The 23563-nt window shown below is 40.4% G+C and overlaps 4 protein-coding genes across 4 annotated transcripts in view; 2 read left to right on the top strand and 2 right to left on the bottom strand.

Moving 5' to 3' along the window:
* LOC101887609 (trissin receptor) overlaps positions 1–23563 on the bottom strand; it is a 336966-nt gene that overhangs the window by 259543 nt on the left and 53860 nt on the right. The gene's annotated exons all lie outside the window — the stretch shown is intronic.
* LOC101898746 (salivary glue protein Sgs-3-like) lies at positions 1555–2607 on the top strand. Its single transcript, XM_005191330.1, has one exon. The coding sequence runs from the start codon at positions 1555–1557 to the stop codon at positions 2605–2607; it is 1053 nt and encodes a 350-aa protein (XP_005191387.1).
* LOC105262452 (salivary glue protein Sgs-3-like) lies at positions 11646–12686 on the bottom strand. Its single transcript, XM_011297517.2, has one exon. The coding sequence runs from the start codon at positions 12684–12686 to the stop codon at positions 11646–11648; it is 1041 nt and encodes a 346-aa protein (XP_011295819.1).
* LOC131805841 (uncharacterized) lies at positions 14035–21500 on the top strand. Its single transcript, XM_059129527.1, has 2 exons — positions 14035–17496; positions 20282–21500. The coding sequence occupies exons 1-2, from the start codon at positions 15958–15960 to the stop codon at positions 20291–20293; spliced, it is 1551 nt and encodes a 516-aa protein (XP_058985510.1). The 5' UTR covers positions 14035–15957; the 3' UTR covers positions 20294–21500.

Raw genomic sequence — 23563 nt, 5'->3', positions numbered from 1 at the left:
GCTCCAGGTCTTCGTATAGGCCCCATATATCAGTACCTCCTTATATTTGGTATTTTGACGATTTTAGGTACAATACCCACCGAAATTGTTTTAGATGTCGTTTTTGAAATTCGTAGTGGCTGCTACAGGCTGTAACAGAAAATTGTCAATGCAAGTCCAGGTCTTCGTATAGCTCCGATTTTAGCAGCATTTTTCACCGTTTATTTCAAGTTTCGAATTTGAAACTTATGACAACAATGCCTATGTAGGTCCACGTCTTCGTATAGACTCCAATATAACGGCTATATTCAATATTTTTAAGATTTTAACAGAATTTTTAACGGATTTTATTTATTAAAAATTTCAAAATTCGTTCAAATGGTGGAGGGTATTCAAAGTTCGGCCCAGCCGAACTTACTGCTTTATAAATTGTTTCTATTTATTATCATTAAATATTTTTCTCAGGATAATCTGGGTGATAAAAGTTAATATTTTTTCACCAGAATCATTTCAGAGACCGTATGGCGCCCAACGTAAATTTTTTTAAAAAATATTTTTGCATGTAACTTCCTAGCTATTAACGAGGTTTGAGGATTTCTTATAAAGAAGGTGGTCTTCGTATAAAGAAGGCCTCATGATGGTGTTTTTTACACTAAAGGCTACATGGTTATCTTCTTCTAAAGGTTACCTTAATTATTGAAGTATATTTTAATTTTTGAAGAATTTTTACAAAACCCTTTTTTATGAAGCTTCAGGTCATCAAATGTAAATCTTCGCAGGATATATTTAAGGGACTTTAAAGGACCTAGAGGCCAATAAACGTGGATTTTCACAGAACGTTATTTAGGTATTTCCAAAGGCTAATTTTGCTCATTAAAGGTAATTATGATTTTTTAAAGGAAATTGTACGTTTTTTAAAAGGACAATAAGGTATAGAATTGTATCCAGGACCATCTAAGCTATCAACTTGCATTTTTTGAATACTATTTTTCCAAAGGATAATTTTTAAAGATAATTTTCTTTAAATATTTTTTTAAAGATGATCTGAGGTGATAAATGTTAATATTATAAGCAGAATCATTTCAGAGACCGTATGGCGCCCGACGTAAATTTTTTAAAAAAATTATATTTGCATGGAATTTCCTGGCTATTAACGAAGTTTGAGGATTTCTAATAGAGAAGTAGGTCTTCGTATAAAGAAGACCTCATCATCAGACAAATTCTTCAGATGTATATACCTTCTTTTTTACACCAGAAAGTTCTCCCTACATTACCTTGTGCGGTAAACACAGCAATGCAGCCGTCACATTATTTCGAAACTTGAAAGAGTAAAACATCAACAATTTTAACATGCACGGGTACCTCCTCAACACGTGCAGACAATATTTGACAACTATTCAAACAAACATCATAGCTTACTAACAGAAAGTCATAATTTTAGGATTTCTCTCAGCATCGATCAATAGACGCAGTTATTTTGGGATTTTGTATAAAACAGCTCGGAAATATCTCCAACAGCATCAAATTCATTTGTTCTCATCGACAATCAACTTGTATTCATTGATTGGAGTTACAATGAATTTAATATTAGTCCTCCTCTGTTTAACCCTGCTGGGTTCCAACGTTCTGGTCAATGGTTTTTTCTTCAAGGGTGGCGGCAGTGGTGGTGGAGGTGGTTTTGCCACCAAACTTTGTGCCATGGGTAAAACGCAGTTCTGTGTAACACCTGCACCACCCCCAGCAACGGTTGCTCCCACAGCAACAGGCACCGTTACAACTCCCACAACACCAACGACACCCACAACACCGACCACTCCGACGACACCAACTACCCCCACAACAACTGGCACAGGTACAGGTACGGGAACCGCGCCCACAACCACTGGAACCACCTCAACATCAACAGGTGGTGGAACTTCACCTACCACCGGTACAGCGCCACCTACCAGTCCCACTGCTCCTACCTCACCCACCACCGGTGGCGGGACTTCGCCAACAGCTACATCTCCTCCTGCTACCTCGCCACCAGCCACTTCCCCACCAGCTACCTCACCAACAGGCAGCTCACCACCAGCCACATCACCCTCAGACACCTCACCGCCTGCGACCTCACCACCAGCTAGCTCACCACCAGCCACTTCACCTGCTGCCTCTTCACCACCAGCCACTTCTCCACCTGCAACCTCTCCACCTGCAACCTCTCCACCTGCAACCTCACCGCCTGCCACCTCACCTCCTGCAACTGCTCCCCCTGCAACCTCGCCGCCTGCTCCAACAACTCCCCGTTTCCTGGCTCATGATGAAGTTGATGAGAGAGAGATCAAAGAAAACGGAGACGCTACTGATGCTGCCGTTGCTGATGATACCGATGCTGAAAGTGAACGTGCTCGTCGCCATCGTCATCTGAGAAAGGTTCGCCGTACCCGTCGCAATCGCAACAAGGTTCGACAAGTCCGTCGTCGTAATCGCAATCGTAAGGTACGCCGTAATCGTAAGATACGCCGCAATCGTAAGATACGCCGCAATCGTAAAATTCGTCGCAATCGCAAGATTCGCCGCAACCACAGGAAGCGCCTGCAAAGACGTCGCCGCATTGACCGTCGCAACAGGAAGAACAGAAGCGGTTAAATGGACAGACAATTTCCCTCATGAAATGCACTTTCCCTCAACAGAAAATTATGAAAAAAGAATAAAAAATATTCGAAAAATTAAAACTTATGCATTTCCATTGATCTGGGGGGTAGTGAAGTAGGAAAGAACATCATTTTGGGAATCTTCCTTCAAGAAGACTTTGCGTTAAAATTCTAGGTACATAAATCCAATTTTTGTGAGCCTTAGAGTTTTTTTACGATTTTTTTAAATAATCCCAAATTGGGAGCTTTAGAGATCTTCACGAAATTCTTAAAAAAATTCAAATTTATGGGGCGTTTGAATCTTTAAAAAGTGGTTTAGAATTCCAAGTTTATAAGGTCTTACCGATTTTTAGAAATTCTCTACAAAATTGATTTTTATGTGGCCTTATGGATCGTTGAAAAATCCACTTTTGTGGATCTTTAAAAATTCCACGTTTATGAAACCTTATGGATCTCTAAAAATTCTTTAAAATATCCAGATTTATGTGACCTTATGGATGTTTAAAAAATTTTTAAAAAAATCCACGTTTATGAAACCTTATGGATCTCTAAAAAATTCTTTAAAAAATCCACGTTTATGAAACCTTATGGATCTCTAAAAAATTCTTTAAAAAATCCACGTTTATGAAACCTTATGGATCTCTAAAAAATTCTTTAAAATATCCAGATTTATGTGACCTTATGGATGTTTAAAAATTTTTTTAAAAAATCCACGTTTATGAAACCTTATGGATCGCCGAAAAATCCACTTTTGTGGATCTTTAAAAAATCCACGTTTATGAAACCTTATGGATCGCCGAAAAATCCACTTTTGTGGATCTTTAAAAAATCCACGTTTATGAAACCTTATGGATCGCCGAAAAATCCACTTTTGTGGATCTTTGAAAAATCCACGTTTATGAAACCTTATGGATCGCCGAAAAATCCACTTTTGTGGATCTTTAAAAAATCCACGTTTATGAAACCTTATGGATCGCCGAAAAATCCACTTTTGTGGATCTTTGAAAAATCCACGTTTATGAAACCTTATGGATCTCTAAAAAATTCTTTAAAAAATCCACGTTTATGAAACCTTATGGATCTCTAAAAAATTCTTTAAAAAATCCACGTTTATGAAACCTTATGGATCGCCGAAAAATCCACTTTTGTGGATCTTTAAAAAATCCACGTTTATGAAACCTTATGGATCTCTAAAAAATTCTTTAAAAAATCCACGTTTATGAAACCTTATGGATCTCTAAAAAATTCTTTAAAAAATCCACGTTTATGAAACCTTATGGATCGCCGAAAAATCCACTTTTGTGGATCTTTAAAAAATCCACGTTTATGAAACCTTATGGATCTCTAAAAAATTCTTTAAAAAATCCACGTTTATGAAACCTTATGGATCGCCGAAAAATCCACTTTTGTGGATCTTTAAAAAATCCACGTTTATGAAACCTTATGGATCTCTAAAAAATTCTTTAAAAAATCCACGTTTATGAAACCTTATGGATCGCCGAAAAATCCACTTTTGTGGATCTTTAAAAAATCCACGTTTATGAAACCTTATGGATCTCTAAAAAATTCTTTAAAAAATCCACGTTTATGAAACCTTATGGTTCTCTAAAAAATTCTTTAAAAAATCCACGTTTATGAAACCTTATGGATCTCTAAAAAATTCTTTAAAAAATCCACGTTTATGAAACCTTATGGATCTCTAAAAAATTCTTTAAAATATCCAGATTTATGTGACCTTATGGATGTTTAAAAAATTTTTTAAATTTTTTTATAGGATCTTATGGACATGTAATACAAATTTAAGTGGCCTTATGGATCTTCAAAAAATTCTTAAAAAAATCCGTTTATGAAGCCTTAACGATTTTTAAACCTTAAAAAACATTTATCTGACCTTATGGACCTTAATGCCAAGAGGGCGTTCTGAAATGACAAAATATGTCACAAACGGTCCAGCCATCTTTGAGATAAAAGCATTGTAGCTAGCATCCAATACCTTTGTATATATTTCGCTATATTTATAAGTCCGATATATTTACTATCGACATCTACGTAATGGTCTGAATTGACCTTTTCGTCTATTTGTGATTTCGCCGGTATTAAAAATATTCGCGGTTTAATGAAAAATCTGACTTTTATTTAACACTAATGTTATGGTCTATTTCATTCACTAAATATTAACCGATGACCATTCAAATTGGGAGGCTTCTGCCCAGCCCTAAGCTCTAGCCGCATGCTAACTTTCGCTTCGATTGGTCTATAATAGCGACCTGTAGAGCAACTGCAAAATCAGGACATTTTTCTGTTTTTGGTCTATTTCAATCCCTCAATATTTTGCGATTATCTCCAAAAACAATAGGCTTCTATTCTGACTCTATCCCCACCTCCATTTTCAATTTCGTGCGGATCGGGCCATAATTGCGACCTGTAGCTTGATTACAAATTAACACGGGCAGACGGACGGACAGACATACATTGCTAGATCGACTCATCTCAGCGAGATAGGAAGACCCATATATTCTTTCCTATGTGGAAAAGCAATATTTCGAGGTGTTACACAATTTTTGGCCCCATCAGACTTATAATACCCCCAACACAAAGTGTTGTAGGGTATACAAAATTTGTAAAAATACGCATTTATGGAACCTTGTGGATCTTTAAAAAATTCTCATAAAACTAACATTTTAGGGCCTTATGGATCTTTAAAAACATCTTTAAAAAGAACCTTGCGGATTTTTAAAATAATTCTATAAAAAATCACTTTTATGGCGGCTTATGGATCTATAAAAAAATCTTAGAAAAGTCCACGTTTATGGATCTCTATAAAATGTTTAAAAAATCCACATTTCGGTGGCCTTGTGGTTATGTTAAGAATTCTTTAACAAATCTACGTTTATGGGACCTTAGGAATCCTTTAAAAATTCTTTCACAAAACCGCCTTTATTTGAACCTATGGACCTCTTAAAAATTCTTAAAAAAATCCAGGCTTATGGGAATTTGGATATTAAAGAAAAAACTTGGCCACGTGGATCTAAAAGGAAAATCTTTAAAAAAAACCACGTTTATGTGGTCCTTTATGGGGCCTCTATAAGGCTCTTTACAAAAATCTTTGAAAAAATCTGCGTTTTTTTGAAATTTATGGATAATTAATTAAAGAAAATCATCGTTTATGAGGGTCTATTAATCTTTGAAAATTTCTTTTAAAAATCCAGGTTTATGGGGTCTAAGGGGTCCTTAAAAAAAAGGCTCTAAAAATCCACTTTAATAATCCACATTTAAATACGAGTAGACTGTGGAGGCTAGCTACTATATAGGTGATGAGGTCTCAGAGGCCAGCTACTCTACATAGGCCTCTTCTGTACAGTAATTGGCCTGAGAAGCCAATTGCTCTATAGTAGGCCAGCTACTCTACAGAATAGTCTGCTGAGAACAGCTACTCTACACTAGAGGCCAGATACTTTGCAACAAAGGTCTCTGAGGTCAGCTGATCTACGCTAGATACCTCTGAAGCCAAGTCAACAACGGTAAAGGCTTCTAAGGCTAGCTACTCTGCACTAGAGGCCTTTGAGTACATCAACTCTACATTAAAGACCTCTGAGTACAGCTACTCTACATTAGAGGCCAGCTACTTTACAGTAAGGGCCTCTGAGGCAAGTTACTTTAAAATACAGAATATAAATCTGAGATCAGCTACTCTACAGAATATAGGTATGAGGCCTGCTCCTTTACATTAGAGCATTCTGAGGCCAGTAGTAGGTCTCTCCGGGCAGCTACTTTGCTGGACAGTTTTCCTAAAGAAGAGGCCATCTACTCTGCAACAGAGGCCTCTGAGGCCACTTAATTTAAAGTACAGAATATAAATCTGAGACCAGCTACTTTACAATAGAACCCTCAGCTACCCTGCAGTAGAGGTACCTGAGGCCAGCCACTTTACAATAGAGGTCTATAAGTCCAGCCGTTTTACAATAGTGGCTTCTAAGGCCAGCTGCTCTACAATGGAAGCCTCTGAGGTCAGCTGCTCTACAGTAGAAGCCTCTGAGGTCAGCTTCTCTTCCTAAAGGCCAGCTAATCTACACAAGATGCCAGTTAATCAACAGCAGAGGCCAGCTACTCTTAGAAGAGAGCTATGAAGCCAACTCCTCTTTAGGTACGACCTCTGAGGTCTGCTACTTTATAAAAAAACGCCTATGAGAGCAGCCATTCTACAATAAAGGCCAGCTAATCTACACAAGATGTCAGTTAATAAAAATCAGAAGCCAGCTACTCTATAGAAAAGACGTCTGAGGCCAGCTCCTCTTTAGTAGCGGCCTCTGAGGCAATTTTGTCAAAGACCATATGAGGTATCAATTTGGACTTTTTAAAGATTGTAAAATAATAAAAACCAGTAAAGAAAGTCTTAAAGTCGGGCGGGGCCTACTTTTTGCTAATTTAGTAGAGCTCCGCATAACAATTAAATGTTTTTATGGCAGAATTCCATCATACACGCTATGATTATAATTATAATTTAAAGTTCGAAGGACTAAATATGCCGAAGCATTTGTATCTTTTAAATTCGGACTTTTATTGCCCATTTGGTGCACAATTAATTTGAAATCGGATAAAGATATATATGGGAGTTATATCTAAATCGGAACAGATCTCGATAAAATTTGGCAAAGATATTTCTCAGCTGTATTTGATACATTACCCTGAATATCGTTGTTACGGAGTGCATATTACGGCTGCGGGTGACAAATATGACAAATCGGATGAACAATATATATGGGAGCTATAGCTACATCCGAACCGATCTTCACCAAATTTGACATACTAGCTTCTAGACTCAATTCGGTCGTAAGTGCCAAATTTCATCCCATTTGGGCAAATAGTAGACGTTTGGTGCACAATAAAAGGTAAATCGGACGAAGTTATGTATGGGAGATATATCCAAATCTGAACCGATCACGATAAAATTTGGCAAATGTATTTCTGAGCTGTATTTGATATATTTAACCAAATATTGTTGTTACAGAGTGGATATTACGGCTGCGGACAACGAAAATAACACATCGGATGAACAATATATATGGGAGCTACTTATTTTGGCATACTTATTTTCAGGCCTAATTTGGTTGTATGTGCAAAATTCCATACTATTCGGGCTATGGGAGCTATATCTAAATTTTTACCGATTATCTCCAATTTCAATAGGGCTCGTCCTTGGGCCAAACAACCACAAGGTGGTCAGGGTATTGTGTCTTTGTGCATTTTTTGTAACAGGCAAAAGGAAAGACCTATAGTTCCTTTTGATGATCTGCATAGAATTACATTCTGAGTCGATTTATGCATGTCCGTCCGTCAGTCTGTCCGTTCGCCTTTCCATGTATTTTTGTAAACAATCCCGTAAAACCAGATGAAAGTTTGCACATATCATTTGTTTGGCCCAAGGACGAACCCTATTGAAATTGGAGATAATCGGTCAACATTTACATATAGCTCCCATATATATCTTCGTCCGATTTGCCTTCTTTTTGTGCACCAAACTTCTAATATAGTATTAAATTTTGCACATACTACCAAATTAGGCCTGAAAATAAGTATGCCAAATTTGATCGAAATCGGTTCAGATATAGCTATAGCTCCCATATATATATTGTTCATCCGATTTGTTATTTTAGTCCTCCGCCGTAATATGCACTCTATAAAATTTATTTATTAAAAGATACAAATACTTCCGCATATTTAGTCCTTTGAACTTTAAATTATATTTATATTCATAGCGTGTATGATTGAATTCTCCCATAAAAGCTTTTAATTGTTATGCGCAGCTCTACTAAATTAGCAAAGTGGTGTAGGTTATCATAAAGTCGGATTTTTCTAAAAAACATCAAAGACATCAAGGTGGAAGATGATATTCTCAATATATATTTTGAGACTTATCTGAGCTACCAATGTTGATATTTGAAACATAATTATTTCAGAGACAATCTGGCGCCCAACGTATTTTTTTTTTTTAATTAGGTTTTCAAAAATCGTTAAAGCTATTAACAAGATTTTTCTAATATACTTTTGCAGGGACAATCTTAATAAATTTGGGGTTTTCGAACTTTGAAATTTTTAATTTTTTCAAGGACCATCTAAGCTCTTATATTGGATTAATTTTTAATCATCATCCGAGCTTTCAATGTGTATTGTTAAATATAGTATTTTCTAGGACCATCTCAAACTGCAACTTGAATTTTTTTTGGAATCGTCGGAGCTATGAGTATGAGTTTTTCAAGGATTTTCTGGGCTATCAATGTATACTTGGTATAAATTACCACCTGGTCATTTGTTGTTGTACAACGATATTGACTACTAGAATTTTGCTTTGTAAAAACAAATATTTACATCAGTACACACAATTAGAAAATATTTCGAACCATTTTTTGAATTAATGTCATATAAACGGAAAAAAATTATTTTGAAATTAACTGAACTGTGGCTCATGCACTTTCAGCAAATAGTTACTTTAAATATTGAATTTGTGGAACATGAGATCCAACTGATGGTTGGAAGATCTTGTACAAATGTCTTCAAGATCTCAAACTCAATATCAAAACAAATAAAGTATAATTTTATAACAGCCAGCACACGTGTGGCATAGTTTTCAAATTGAAACCTCGAAAACCAAACTTTAAATTATTTCCAAAGGCACGTGCCAGTCTTTTCGGCTTCAGAAGTAAATATTTACTATTTACACAGAATATAAAGGGCATCCTTAGTTTTACAGCCTATGAATTATGTCTGGAAGATCTTGTATAATTTGTGAACATAAAGAAGTAAACAAGAATCAAATTCAGCTAATGCTCGTGTAAGTTTGACATAGATTTTAAAGTCAGAAGAAATATCAAAGATAAGAAGATCGAAGAAGATAAATTGGAAATTTTAGAAATTCTGAAAATTGAAGGGTTGTTAACTGAACGGGGTTTCTGGATATTTACATAGGTATGGGATGTATATTAAGTAAGTAGAGATTTGAAATATCTCAAACTCGATGGAAACAAAAAAAAAAACTTGGTAAGAACTGTCTAATTTATGTTATTCTCAGCATTAATGGAACGGAGAGTATATATAATTTAATGGAAGAAACTTAGAGCATCTTTAAGAAAAAATTAAGATCCTTGGTTCAACAAAATGTGGTTTTAAACGAAATATTGTCTCAAAGGAAAACCTGGGTTATATAAATGATTTATTAAAGATCCATAAGGCGCCTAAAATGTGGATTTTTGGAGAAATTTAATAATTCACAAAGTCCCATAAACGGGGATTTTTTAAAGAATTTTTTAGACATCCATAAGGTCTCATAAACATGGATTAAAAAAAAAAATTAAAGATCCATTACGCCCCATAAACGTGGATTTTTTAAAAGGTCCAAAAGGTCCCATAAACGTGGATTAAAAAAAATGTAAAGATCCATTAGGCCCCATAAACGTGGATTTTTTAAAGAATTATTGAAAATCCATAAGGTTCCATAAACGTGGATTTTTTAAAGATCCATAAGGTCCCATAAACGTGGATTTTTTAAAGAAATTTTTAAAGGTCCATAAGGTCCCATAAACGTGGATTTTTAAAAGATCCATCAGGCCCCATAAACTTGGATTTCTTAACGAATTTTTTAGAGATCCATAAGGTCTCATAAACGTGGATTTCTTAAAGAATTTTTTAGAGATCCATAAATTCCCTAAAACGTGGATTTTTTAAAGACTTTTTAAGAGATCCACAAATTTTCTAAAACGTGGATTTTTAAAGAATTTTTTAAAGATCCATAAGGTCCAATAAACGTGGATTTTTTAAAGAATTTTTTAGAGATCCATAAGGTCCCATAAACGTGGATTTTTTAAAGAATTTTTTAGAGATGAATAAGGTCCCAAAAACGTGGATTTTATAAAGATCCATAAGGTCCCATAAACGTGGATTTTTTAAAGGAATTCTTTAAAGATCCATTAGGCCTCATAAACGTGGATTTTTTTAAGGAATTTTTTAAAGATCCATTAGGCCTCATAAACGTGGATTTTTTTAAGGAATTTTTTAAAGATCCATTAAGCCTCATAAACGTGAATGTTTTAAGGAATTTTTTAAAGATCCATTAGGCCTCATAAACGTGGATTTTTTTAAGGAATTTTTTAAAGATCCATTGGGCCTCATAAACGTGGATTTTTTTAAGGAATTTTTTAAAGATCCATTAGGCCTCATAAACGTGGATTTTTTAAGGAATTTTTTAAAGATCCATTGGGCCTCATAAACGTGGATTTTTTTAAGGAATTTTTTAAAGATCCATTAGGCCTCATAAACGTGGATTTTTTTAAGGAATTTTTTAAAGATCCATTAGGCCTCATGAACGTGGTTCCTCATAAACGTGGATTTTTTAAAGAATTTTTTAAAGATCTATTAGGCCTCATAAACTTAGATTTTTTAAAGATCCATTAGGCCTCATAAACGTGGATTTTTTAAAGAATTTTTTAAAGATCCATAAGGTCTCATAAACGTGGATTTCTTAAAGAAGTTTTTAGAGAATCATAAGGTTCCATAAACGTGGATTTCTTAAAGAATTTTTTAGAGATCCATAAGGTCTCATAAACGTGGATTTTTTAAAGAATTTTTTAGAGATCAATTTGGTCCCATAAACGTGGATTTCTTAAAGAATTTTTTTAGAGATTTATAAGGTCTCATAAACGTGAATTTTTTAAAGACTTGTTTAAAGATACATAAGGTCCCATAAACGTGGATTTTTCAAAGAATTTTTTAGAGATCAATAAGGTCCCATAAACGTGGATTTTTAAAGAATTTTTAAGGATCCATAAGGTTCCATAAACGTGGATTTTTTAAAGAATTTTTTTTGAAAATCCATATGGTCCCATGGACGTGGATTTTTTAAAGTTCCATAAGGTCCCATAAAAGTGCCCCGCATCAAAGAAAAAAACTAATAACTATTTAATTTTTGGAATATTTTTTATTCATTTTTCATAATTTTCTGTTGAGGGAAAGTGTCTTTCATGAGGGGAATTGTCTGCCCATTTAACCGCTTCTGTTCCTCCTGTTGCGACGGGCAATGCGGCGACGTCTTTGTAGGCGCTTCCTGCGATTGCGGCGAATCTTGCGGCGATTGCGACGAATTTTACGATTGCGACGAGCTTTACGATTGCGGCGTATCTTACGATTGCGGCGTACCTTACGATTGCGATTACGACGACGCACCTGTCGAACCTTGTTGCGATTGCGACGGGTACGGCGCACCTTTCTCAGATGACGATGGCGACGAGCACGTTCACTTTCAGCATCGGTATCATCAGCAGCGGCAGCATCAGTAACGTCTCCGTTTTCTTTCATTTCTCTCTCATCGACTTCATCGAGAGCCAGGAAACGAGGAGTTGTTGGAGCAGGCGGCGAGGTGGCAGGTGGAGAGGTTGCAGGTGGAGAAGTGGCAGGCGGTGAGGTTGCAGGTGGAGAGGTTGCAGGTGGAGAAGTGGCTGGTGGTGAAGAGGCAGGAGGTGAAGTGGCTGGTGGTGAGCTAGCTGGTGGTGATGTAGCAGGCGGTGAGGTATCTGAGGGTGATGTGGCTGGTGGTGAGCTGCCTGTTGGTGAGGTAGCTGGTGGAGAAGTGGCCGGTGGTGAGGTAGCCGGAGGAGATGTAGCTGTTGGCGAAGTCCCGCCACCGGTGGTGGGTGAGGTTGGAGCAGTGGGACTCGTAGGTGGCGCTGTGCCGGTGGTAGGTGAAGTTCCACCACCAGTTGAAGTTGAGGTGGTTCCAGTGGTAGTGGGCGCGGTACCTGTACCTGTGCCAGTTGTTGTGGGGGTAGTTGGTGTCGTCGGCGTGGTCGGTGTTGTGGGAGTCGTTGGTGTTGTGGGCGTTGTAACGGTGCCTGTTGCTGTGCCTGTTGCGGTTGCCGTTGCTGGTGGTGGTGCTGGTGTTACACAGAATTGTGTTTTACCCATGGCACAAAGTTTGGTGGCAAAACCACCTCCACCACCACTGCCGCCACCCTTGAAGAAGAAACCATTGACCAGAGCGTTGGAACCCAAAAGGGTTACACAGAGAAGGATTAGTATTAGATTCATTGGGACTCCCATGAATGAATTCTCAGTGCAAGTTGATTGTTGCTGAGAACAAATGATGAATGATGCTGTTTGAGGTGATATGATGCTGTTTTATAGTTAATCCATCCATAACTTTGTCTTGGCTGATCGATGCTGAGAGAATTTCCAATATTATGACTTTTTTGGTTAGTAAGCAATGATGTTTGTTTGAATAGTTGTAAAATATTGTCGGCACGTGTTGAGACGACATTCGTGCGACTCGAAGATGATGATGTTTAACAACTTCAAGTTTGGAAATATATATTTTCGGCTGCATTGCTGTGTTTACTTTACCAGGTAATGTAGGGAGAACTTTCTTGTGTTAGAAAGAAGGTGTAGACAACTTAAAAGTTTTTTTGGCTCGCCATGTTTTAGGATTCTTTGATATGTAACCGATAAGAAGGATTGCGACCTTGTTGAAATATTGTCCTAAATATACAACACTCTTCTACTCTTTCCTTAAGGAATAAATTTTTACCAAGATAACTATACAGATAAAAGTATTGAAAATTTTGTCCCTTTGTGGGTGAGGTACCAGAAGGGTTGGCAGATATATATCATCTTCACAACAAATCTAGCGTTAGCAAATATATTTGGATGCGTGAAATTTGAACAGAGTTGGATGCTTATTTCACTTTCTTTGAGAGTTATGCTTTTCAAAATTTTGAACCCATTGTGGGGCAGGTAGCAAAAGAAATGGTCCGATCTCTACAATCTTTATAACAGATCTTGTGTTGATGGAAATATTGAGATGTACCATATCTGGTATGGATCGGATATTGATTTTGCTTTTTATGAACTTCATGGTTATTCAAAATTTTGAGCGTTTGTGGGGGAGGTACCAGACGGAGTGACCTAGCACTAACGCAATTATTAGGATATACAAAGTTGGAGCAAAATCAGATTATCCTTTCTCTTTTTGTGCAAAAAATATATTGTTTAAAAATTTTGACCACTTGTGGGGGAGGTACCAAAAAAAGTGGACCGATATTGTCCATCTTCACACCAGACCTTGGTGTGAAATTTACGGACAATCGGACACTTACGTAACATTTTGTGAGAGTTGTAATTATTCAAAATTTTCACCTTTTGTGAGGGAGGTACTTGATGGAGTAAACCGATATTGTCCATTTTCACACATGACCTAGCACTGACGCAAATATTAGGATGCAAAGATTCGAATTTCAAAGTGGGAGCAAAATCGGATTATCCTTTCTCTTTCTGTTGTAACGCCCAAAAGTCATGCTTTCGTTTTTGGGGTACATTATTATTTTAAAGACCATTTTTACTTACTTATGTTATATACATCAACTATGAATTATATTTTTTTTGGTTTGAAAATGAATTAAAATATGTCCCCTAGTAGAAAGAAGTATACTTAAAATACAACATTGGAACCCCTGGTGGCAAATGGCGGAACTACGCAAAACTGTCAGATTGGGATCAGCTGCTGTCATGAGAAAACAACAATCGTTGTCCAGCCAAAAAGGTATAAAAGGAGACGCATTTCACACAATCGGGATCAGTCTTCTGTTGATGGCTGGTAAGTCAAGTGTGATTGGGAGGAAGAAAAGGCGCGCAACCTCGGTTGAATTGAGTCTTAGTAAGCCAAACAATAAGCCTTGACTATTTGTGGAGACTGGACTGGACTGAACGCAGGGTCAAGTGAGGGTTGTAGCAATACTCCCTATTCTTCGGGCTGCGTTGACGGCGACTGAACGCAGGGTCAAGTGAGGGTTGTAGCAATACTCCCTATTCTTCGGGCTGCGTTGACGGCGACTGAACGCAGGGTCAAGTGAGGGTTGTAGCAATACTCCCTATTCTTCGGGCTGCGTTGACGGCGACTGAACGCAGGGTCAAGTGAGGGTTGTAGCAATACTCCCTATTCTTCGGGCTGCGTTGACGGCGACTGAACGCAGGGTCAAGTGAGGGTTGTAGCAATACTCCCTATTCTTCGGGCTGCGTTGACGGCGACTGAACGCAGGGTCAAGTGAGGGTTGTAGCAATACTCCCTATTCTTCGGGCTGCGTTGACGGCGACTGAACGCAGGGTCAAGTGAGGGCTGTAGCAATACTCCCTATTCTTCGGGCTGCGTTGACGGCGACTGACCTACTCATCGGGCTGCTGCTGTGCCAAAGCTGCCGCCACCCGATTCGTCGTGCGCGTATTCATCAGGCCGCCGCTGTGCCAAGCTGCCGCCACTACTACTCGCCGCTGACGTATTCATCGGGCCGCCGCTGTGCCAAAGCCGCCGCCACCCTATTCGCCGCTCGCCTATTCATCGGGCCGCCGCTGTGCCAAAGCCGCCGCCACCCTATTCGCCGCTCGCCTATTCATCGGGCCGCCGCTGTGCCAAGCTGCCGCCACTACTACTCGCCGCTGACGTATTCATCGGGCCGCCGCTGTGCCAAAGCCGCCGCCACCCTATTCGCCGCTCGCCTATTCATCGGGCCGCCGCTGTGCCAAAGCCGCCGCCACCCTATTCGCCGCTCGCCTATTCATCGGGCCGCCGCTGTGCCAAAGCCGCCGCCCCCCTATTCGCCGCTCGCCTATTCATCGGGCCGCCGCTGTGCCAAAGCCGCCGCCACCCTATTCGTCGCTCGCCTATTCATCGGGCCGCCGCTGTGCCAAGCTGCCGCCACTACTATTCGTCGCTCGCCTATTCATCGGGCCGCCGCTGTGCCAAGCTGCCGTCACTACTATTCGTCGCTCGCCTATTCATCGGGCCGCCGCTGTGCCAAAGCCGCCGCCACCCTATTCGTCGCTCGCCTATTCATCGGGCCGCCGCTGTGCCAAGCTGCCACCACTGCTACCCGTTTATTAACATTTCGACTGAACTTTGTGATTTAGTGTTCTTCGTAAAAAGTTCTGAACGTGATTTTATTGTGTTTAGTGTAGTGTTTAGTGTTATTTAAGGAAATAAATTTATAACGTTTTAAGAAAATATTTTTGCTTCGCTCTCTCTCTCTCCTTATGTCCTAACAAATAAATTTTTGTGACGACTCTGGCCCCCGCTGAACCTACCCCAGCTTCAAAGTGAAAACACGTCGTCACAATGGCGCCCGAGCAGGCACTATAAAAGAGAGAAAGAATAAATAAATGAGTGAACAATAATTAGACAAATACAGATGAAAACCCAGTGAAAAAAAAAAACAGTTAAAAAAAAAAAAAACTGAAACAAGTAAAAAAAAAAAAAAAAAAAAAAAAAAAAAAAAAAAAAAAAAAAAAAAAAAAAAAAAAAAAAAAAAAAAAAATGTCAAACGAAAAGACAATGTTGAAGGTCTCCTGGGCCTATATGCTAAAGCAAGAAGACTTGGTAACATATCTTACTGAATTCAATCTTGATCCAGTTGGAAAAGTGGACGATCTCCGAAAAAGATGGGCTAAATTTCTCCACAACGACCATGAAGCCGATGTATACAGACGGCTTATAGAGTTGCAGAACAAACATGAAAGTACCAGTCCGACCAAATCGCCGACATTGCGAGCCGTCACAAAACAACCCCTTATAACCGTAACACCGTGTGGAGCAGAAGCAATAGTATTATCCCCAATAAAAACAGAGTACGCCCTTCCCCACATTTCCGCGGAAAGGTCACATGGAGAGTCAAGCACAGGGGTAACAAACGATCAAAAAGTACAGAAGATGTCGCCAACAAACCCCGAATATGGATTTCAAAAAGATTCTCCGCCCAAGCCATCCAATAATTCGTCGTTACTCGTAATTCTCGACCAAATCCGAAAATGGAATATTACTTTTGAAAATGGTATGGACCCTATTGGATTCGTAGAACGTGTAGAAGAAATGGCTGAAATGTACATCGTGGAATTGAATCAAATAATTAAAGTAATGCCAGAGTTGTTACGAGGTAAAGCTTTAATCTGGCTAAGGAACAACAACCGACACTGGACTACCTGGAACGAATTTAAGAGTGATTTTCTGAAATTCTTTTTGCCACCGAGATACTTTGAGAAATTGGAGGATGAAATTAGGAGAAGGATACAGCGTAATAAGGAGCCGTTTAAGGAATATGTACTCTCTATACAGCATCTTATGCAGCACACCAATATGACCGAAGAACAAAAATTGGAACGAATTTTTAGAAACGCGCATTCGGATTATCAATGGTACATTCGCCGTAAAGACTTTACCACACTTTCGGAATTGATCTCCTTGGCAGACGAACTCGAAAGCATACCAAATAATTCTCGGTCAGAACAGCCTCGAAATCAACAAAACTATAATCGACGTGCGGACAACTCTAGAAATAACCTGTATTGCACCAATCAAGGTGACCAAGTGCTAAACGAAAGCTCATCCAATCCAGAAACGCAGCAGGATGAACCCCCGGCAAAGAAGAGTAACCAGAATATTACATCATTGCAATGTGAAGAATATCGCCTTACTGCAACTGTCTTAATAGAGGGGAAAGCTATTAAAGCAACTGTCGACACTGGTGCCACTAGCTGTTTTATAAAAAGAGAATTTGCGGAAAAAATCAAGAAAAGGTTTACTTATTCACGGCATGAGGCAAATGTTATCCTCGCAGACGGCACCACGGTGAACATCACAAGATCAACAGTGTTACCTGTTACATTTGGAAACCAAAGCTCAGATGTTACATTTCTCATCATGCCGCAATTCAAGGGAAACATCATATTGGGATTGGAATTTCTAAAACAGTTCCACACGACCATTCACTGCGCCGGTATAAGTGTCAAATTAAGTAAGCCAACCACATCAACGGAGCATTGTACCGTGGCTATAGGAGAGGAAACCCCATCAAAAGAGGTAATAGATACAATGACAGCTACGAATAATGTATCCCCCAGACCTAAATTCTTAAACGATGAATTGAGTAAAACGCAATGTGAGATCGTTGAAAATTTTCTGGCACAGGAACTCCCTAAGTTCCAACAATTAAATGGCCTATCGTCAATAGCTGAACATAAGATTGTAATGACCGACGATCGACCCATTAAATTAAGATATGCTCCGCGAAATCCTGCAATGCAAGCCGTGATTAATGCCGAAGTGAGAAAGCTCGAAGAACGAGGATGTATAGAGCCGTCTACAAGCCCATACTGTTTCCCCATCACATTAGTCAGAAAGAAAAATGGGAATTGGAGAACTTGTATGGATTTTCGCCAATTGAATAAACGTTCTGTTCCAGATGCCTACCCTTTACCCCGCATCGACACAATACTGAATCGACTACGGGATGCCAAATACGTGAGTAGCCTGGACCTTAAAGACGGATATTGGCAAATACCTATGGCGAAGGAGAGCAGAAAATACACGGCCTTTGCGGTAGCTGGTAAAGGTCTATATCAGTGGAAAGTGATGCCTTTCGGTTTGCATTCAGCACCGGCAACCTTCCAACGGGCATTAGATAGTGTGATTGGGCCTGAAATGGACCCCCACGCTTTTGCATACCTTGACGATATCATCGTCATTGGAAAAACGTTTGAGGAACACTTGCGGAACTTGAGAGAAGTGTTCAGAAGATTGCGATCAGCTAACCTGAGAATAAACATTGAGAAATGCGAATTTTTCAGAAAAGAAACGAAGTATTTAGGCCATGTTGTGAGTAGCGAGGGAATAAAGACGGATCCAGATAAAGTTGCCGCAATAGTGGAAATGAAACCTCCAACATCGGTAAAGGAGGTACGAAGATTTCTTGGAGTAGCATCTTGGTACCGAAGATTTGTCCCACAGTTTGCAACAATTTCACAACCATTGACTAGTCTTCTTAAAAAGGGAAAACACTGGAAATGGGGTCCCGAACAACAAGAAGCATTCTCAGACCTAAAAGCAAAGTTAACTGAAGCCCCCGTTCTGGCTTGTCCGGATTTCACAAAGACGTTCATATTGCAAACTGATGCCAGCAACTATGGCCTTGGAGCAGTTCTAACACAGGAGTTAGATAACGTGGAACGTGTCATAGCCTACGCCAGCAGACATTTAAAACAGGCTGAAAAGAACTACTCAGCGACTGAAAAGGAATGTCTAGCCATACTGTGGGGCATTAGACACATGAGACCCTATTTAGAGGGTTACCAGTTTATAGTTATTACCGATCATTTGGCCCTAAAATGGTTAAATTCTATTGAAAGCCCTACAGGTCGACTCGCACGTTGGGCTCTCGAGCTACAGCAATATAATTTTTTGATCAGATACCGTAGAGGAAAACAGAACGTTGTGGCGGATGCGCTTTCGAGAACACCTTTGGAAACGTTAGACCTAGCCACAGTAAAATATGACACCAGTCCGTGCCCATGGCTAGAAAAGTTGAAGGAAACCATAACCAAGAATCCGAAGAAGTATCCAGACTATACAATCATTGAGGGAAATGTTTATCGACATTTTCCCAAGCAAATAAACGATGAAGATTGCACACCATGGAAGCTGTGTGTGCCCACCGGATCAAGGATTCAGGTCCTTAGAGAAAATCATGACAGTGTCACCGGAGGTCATTTGGGAGTGCGAAAGACTAGCAACAAGGTGGCGAACCGATATTTTTGGCCTGGTATGTTCCAGGACATCAAACGTTATGTCCAGCAGTGCGAATGTTGCCAAAAATATAAAGTCAGCCAACAGAAACCAGCAGGGGAAATGTTGATAAGAATCCCGGAGGAACCATGGGCCACTATTTGTGCGGACTTCGTAGGACCCCTACCGCGATCTAAGCACGGTAACTCAATGCTACTCGTTATTATGGATAGATTCTCAAAATGGACGGAGTTGGTTCCATTGCGGAAGGCTACGACAGAGGGATTAATAAAGGCATGCAGAGAAAGAATTATTTCTAGATATGGGGTTCCAAAAATATTGATAACCGATAACGGAACCCAATTCACTAGCAACCAATTCGAAAAATTCCTAGCAGAAATGGGTATAAAGCATCAACTTACGGCTCCTTACACCCCGCAAGAGAACCCTACTGAAAGGACAAATCGGACAGTGAAAACAATGATAGCACAAGTTTCGAAACAACATAATACATGGGACGATATGCTGCCCGAAATAATGTTAGCCATAAACACTAGTGCATCAGAATCCACTGGATATTCGCCGGCATACCTGACACAAGGAAGAGAACCGCGACTGCCCCAGGCATTATATGATCAGCTCACAACAGGAACTGGTGCTAGAATAGTCTTACCAGAAGACCGTGCCCAGGAGTTGAAAGAAATATTTAAGATAGTGCGTCGAAACTTGGCAAAAGCATCTCAAAACCAGCGGAGACAGTACAACCTTAGACGACGAGTTTGGAAACCAAAGATTGGGGAGCAAGTTCTAGTTCGTCTACATCCTCAGTCGAAGGCCGTCGAAAATTTCGCCGCCAAACTAGCGCCCAAATACGGAGGGCCGTTTGTCGTACAAAAATTCCAATCTCCAGTAATCGTTGTAGTCCGAGGAAAAGACAACATCACCCGCGTCGCGCACTTAAGTGAAATTAAGCCTTTTTATGAAGAACAAAATTAAATTGTAGACATAGAAGTAGAATGTTGATTGTAGTTCCACTTACGTTTATGTGATGCCATTTCATTATAATTTCTTATTTTATTTTTAGACATTAAATTGACAATACCCAAACTAATCAGTGTCCTAATATAAGCCCATACTTCAAAGACCATCGCAATTCTCAAAATTTCAACATCACGATGGAGCAAGATAGCCCCAACACGATAACACATTTCTCGAACTGCCAAATTATCCCGAAAACCTACAAATCCGTATCGAGAAGTTTAAAAACAATTGGAAAAAGGGACACAAACTGAAGCGAATTGTTAAACAAGATGGCAAGCAGTACCGCATAATAATATCAGCAGACGGGGTAGTGAAGGTATCTCTCCGAACTTCTGCAATTGGTCTCTAACATACCTTCCTATTCGACCGAGATATAGTCGAACCAAAGTGCCCATGTCGGAGAAATAAAAGGTTACATAACACCCTAGGGCTTCCTGGCTATTGAAACCCAATAGCAATAGAGAAAGCAAATCAAGGAATCAAAAATCAGAGGGAGGAAGAGATGCCATGTAACGCCCAAAAGTCATGCTTTCGTTTTTGGGGTACATTATTATTTTAAAGACCATTTTTACTTACTTATGTTATATACATCAACTATGAATTATATTTTTTTTGGTTTGAAAATGAATTAAAATATGTCCCCTAGTAGAAAGAAGTATACTTAAAATACAACATTGGAACCCCTGGTGGCAAATGGCGGAACTACGCAAAACTGTCAGATTGGGATCAGCTGCTGTCATGAGAAAACAACAATCGTTGTCCAGCCAAAAAGGTATAAAAGGAGACGCATTTCACACAATCGGGATCAGTCTTCTGTTGATGGCTGGTAAGTCAAGTGTGATTGGGAGGAAGAAAAGGCGCGCAACCTCGGTTGAATTGAGTCTTAGTAAGCCAAACAATAAGCCTTGACTATTTGTGGAGACTGGACTGGACTGAACGCAGGGTCAAGTGAGGGTTGTAGCAATACTCCCTATTCTTCGGGCTGCGTTGACGGCGACTGAACGCAGGGTCAAGTGAGGGTTGTAGCAATACTCCCTATTCTTCGGGCTGCGTTGACGGCGACTGAACGCAGGGTCAAGTGAGGGTTGTAGCAATACTCCCTATTCTTCGGGCTGCGTTGACGGCGACTGAACGCAGGGTCAAGTGAGGGTTGTAGCAATACTCCCTATTCTTCGGGCTGCGTTGACGGCGACTGAACGCAGGGTCAAGTGAGGGTTGTAGCAATACTCCCTATTCTTCGGGCTGCGTTGACGGCGACTGAACGCAGGGTCAAGTGAGGGTTGTAGCAATACTCCCTATTCTTCGGGCTGCGTTGACGGCGACTGAACGCAGGGTCAAGTGAGGGCTGTAGCAATACTCCCTATTCTTCGGGCTGCGTTGACGGCGACTGACCTACTCATCGGGCTGCTGCTGTGCCAAAGCTGCCGCCACCCGATTCGTCGTGCGCGTATTCATCAGGCCGCCGCTGTGCCAAGCTGCCGCCACTACTACTCGCCGCTGACGTATTCATCGGGCCGCCGCTGTGCCAAAGCCGCCGCCACCCTATTCGCCGCTCGCCTATTCATCGGGCCGCCGCTGTGCCAAAGCCGCCGCCACCCTATTCGCCGCTCGCCTATTCATCGGGCCGCCGCTGTGCCAAGCTGCCGCCACTACTACTCGCCGCTGACGTATTCATCGGGCCGCCGCTGTGCCAAAGCCGCCGCCACCCTATTCGCCGCTCGCCTATTCATCGGGCCGCCGCTGTGCCAAAGCCGCCGCCACCCTATTCGCCGCTCGCCTATTCATCGGGCCGCCGCTGTGCCAAAGCCGCCGCCCCCCTATTCGCCGCTCGCCTATTCATCGGGCCGCCGCTGTGCCAAAGCCGCCGCCACCCTATTCGTCGCTCGCCTATTCATCGGGCCGCCGCTGTGCCAAGCTGCCGCCACTACTATTCGTCGCTCGCCTATTCATCGGGCCGCCGCTGTGCCAAGCTGCCGTCACTACTATTCGTCGCTCGCCTATTCATCGGGCCGCCGCTGTGCCAAAGCCGCCGCCACCCTATTCGTCGCTCGCCTATTCATCGGGCCGCCGCTGTGCCAAGCTGCCACCACTGCTACCCGTTTATTAACATTTCGACTGAACTTTGTGATTTAGTGTTCTTCGTAAAAAGTTCTGAACGTGATTTTATTGTGTTTAGTGTAGTGTTTAGTGTTATTTAAGGAAATAAATTTATAACGTTTTAAGAAAATATTTTTGCTTCGCTCTCTCTCTCTCCTTATGTCCTAACAAATAAATTTTTGTGACGACTCTGGCCCCCGCTGAACCTACCCCAGCTTCAAAGTGAAAACACGTCGTCACACTGTGCAAAAAATATATTTTTTGAAAATTTCGACCTTTTGTGGGGGAGGTACCAGAAGGAGTGGACCGATATTGCCCATCTCCGAACTCGATCTAAGTTTGACAATAATATTACGATGTACCAAATTTAGATCAAATCGGATACTCCTTTCGAGAGTTATGGCGCGCACCAGCCAGCCAGCCAGACAGATGGACGGACATCGCTAGATCGACTCCAAATGTTCTGAAACGGATTTGGTTCAAAGAGACCTAGAGTCTAAAACCGTTATTTCGTTTTGGCCGTATCAAATGATATATACCCTCTGTAGCCATACGGATGAGGGTATAATTAACATCCCTAGACCCCACAAAACATGGACTTGAAAAATAGTTAAATTTGATACCGCCATACTCCCAAGTTCGAACATGGGCCATGTCGGTCCACGTCTTTGTATAGACCCCATATAACTATACCGCCCGATATTCGGGATTTTGAAGCTCGTAATGGGTACTACAGCCTATGAAAAAAAATCGTAAAAAGGCCCACGTCTTCATATAGTCCCCATATAACGGATTTCATTTAAGTGGTAGTCTTCGGAGTTTTTTTAAATTTTTCTACTTCTTTCAAATGGTGGATGATATTAAAAGTTCGGAAAAGCAAAAAATGTCGGAAATAGCATCTAACTTTAGAATATCTTTAGATTTGTTCGAATTGCTAAACTTTGGCATGAATTTTGGCTTTCAAACGGGCCAATGAAACCGTCACACGCTGCCCGAATGTTACTCTGCGGTATTTTGGTCCATTCCCGGCGAAGCGCTTGCTTGAGGTGATCGACAATTTGGTATTTTTTAGTGCCAACTTTGCTTTCCAAAATACTCCAGACACAATACTTCAACGGATTGGTATCCGGATATTTTGGTGGCCATTGTGCGCTGGAAATGAAGCGAGGAATCTCATTTTGTAACCATTCTTGGGTGGCACTTGATTATGGCGATGGTGCTGAGGCCT

This window comes from Musca domestica, unplaced genomic scaffold (genome assembly GCF_030504385.1).
Source record: "Musca domestica strain aabys unplaced genomic scaffold, Musca_domestica.polishedcontigs.V.1.1 62, whole genome shotgun sequence".
Classification (NCBI taxonomy): domain Eukaryota; kingdom Metazoa; phylum Arthropoda; class Insecta; order Diptera; family Muscidae; genus Musca; species Musca domestica.
This window is presented reverse-complemented; position numbering and strand designations above follow the sequence as displayed.

Bases quoted from the DNA above. Each gene is read 5' to 3' on its own strand.
- LOC101898746 (XM_005191330.1), top strand. From the start codon at position 1,555: ATGAATTTAATATTAGTCCTCCTCTGTTTAACCCTGCTGGGTTCCAAC.
- LOC105262452 (XM_011297517.2), bottom strand. From the start codon at position 12,686: ATGAATCTAATACTAATCCTTCTCTGTGTAACCCTTTTGGGTTCCAAC.
- LOC131805841 (XM_059129527.1), top strand. From the start codon at position 15,958: ATGTCAAACGAAAAGACAATGTTGAAGGTCTCCTGGGCCTATATGCTA.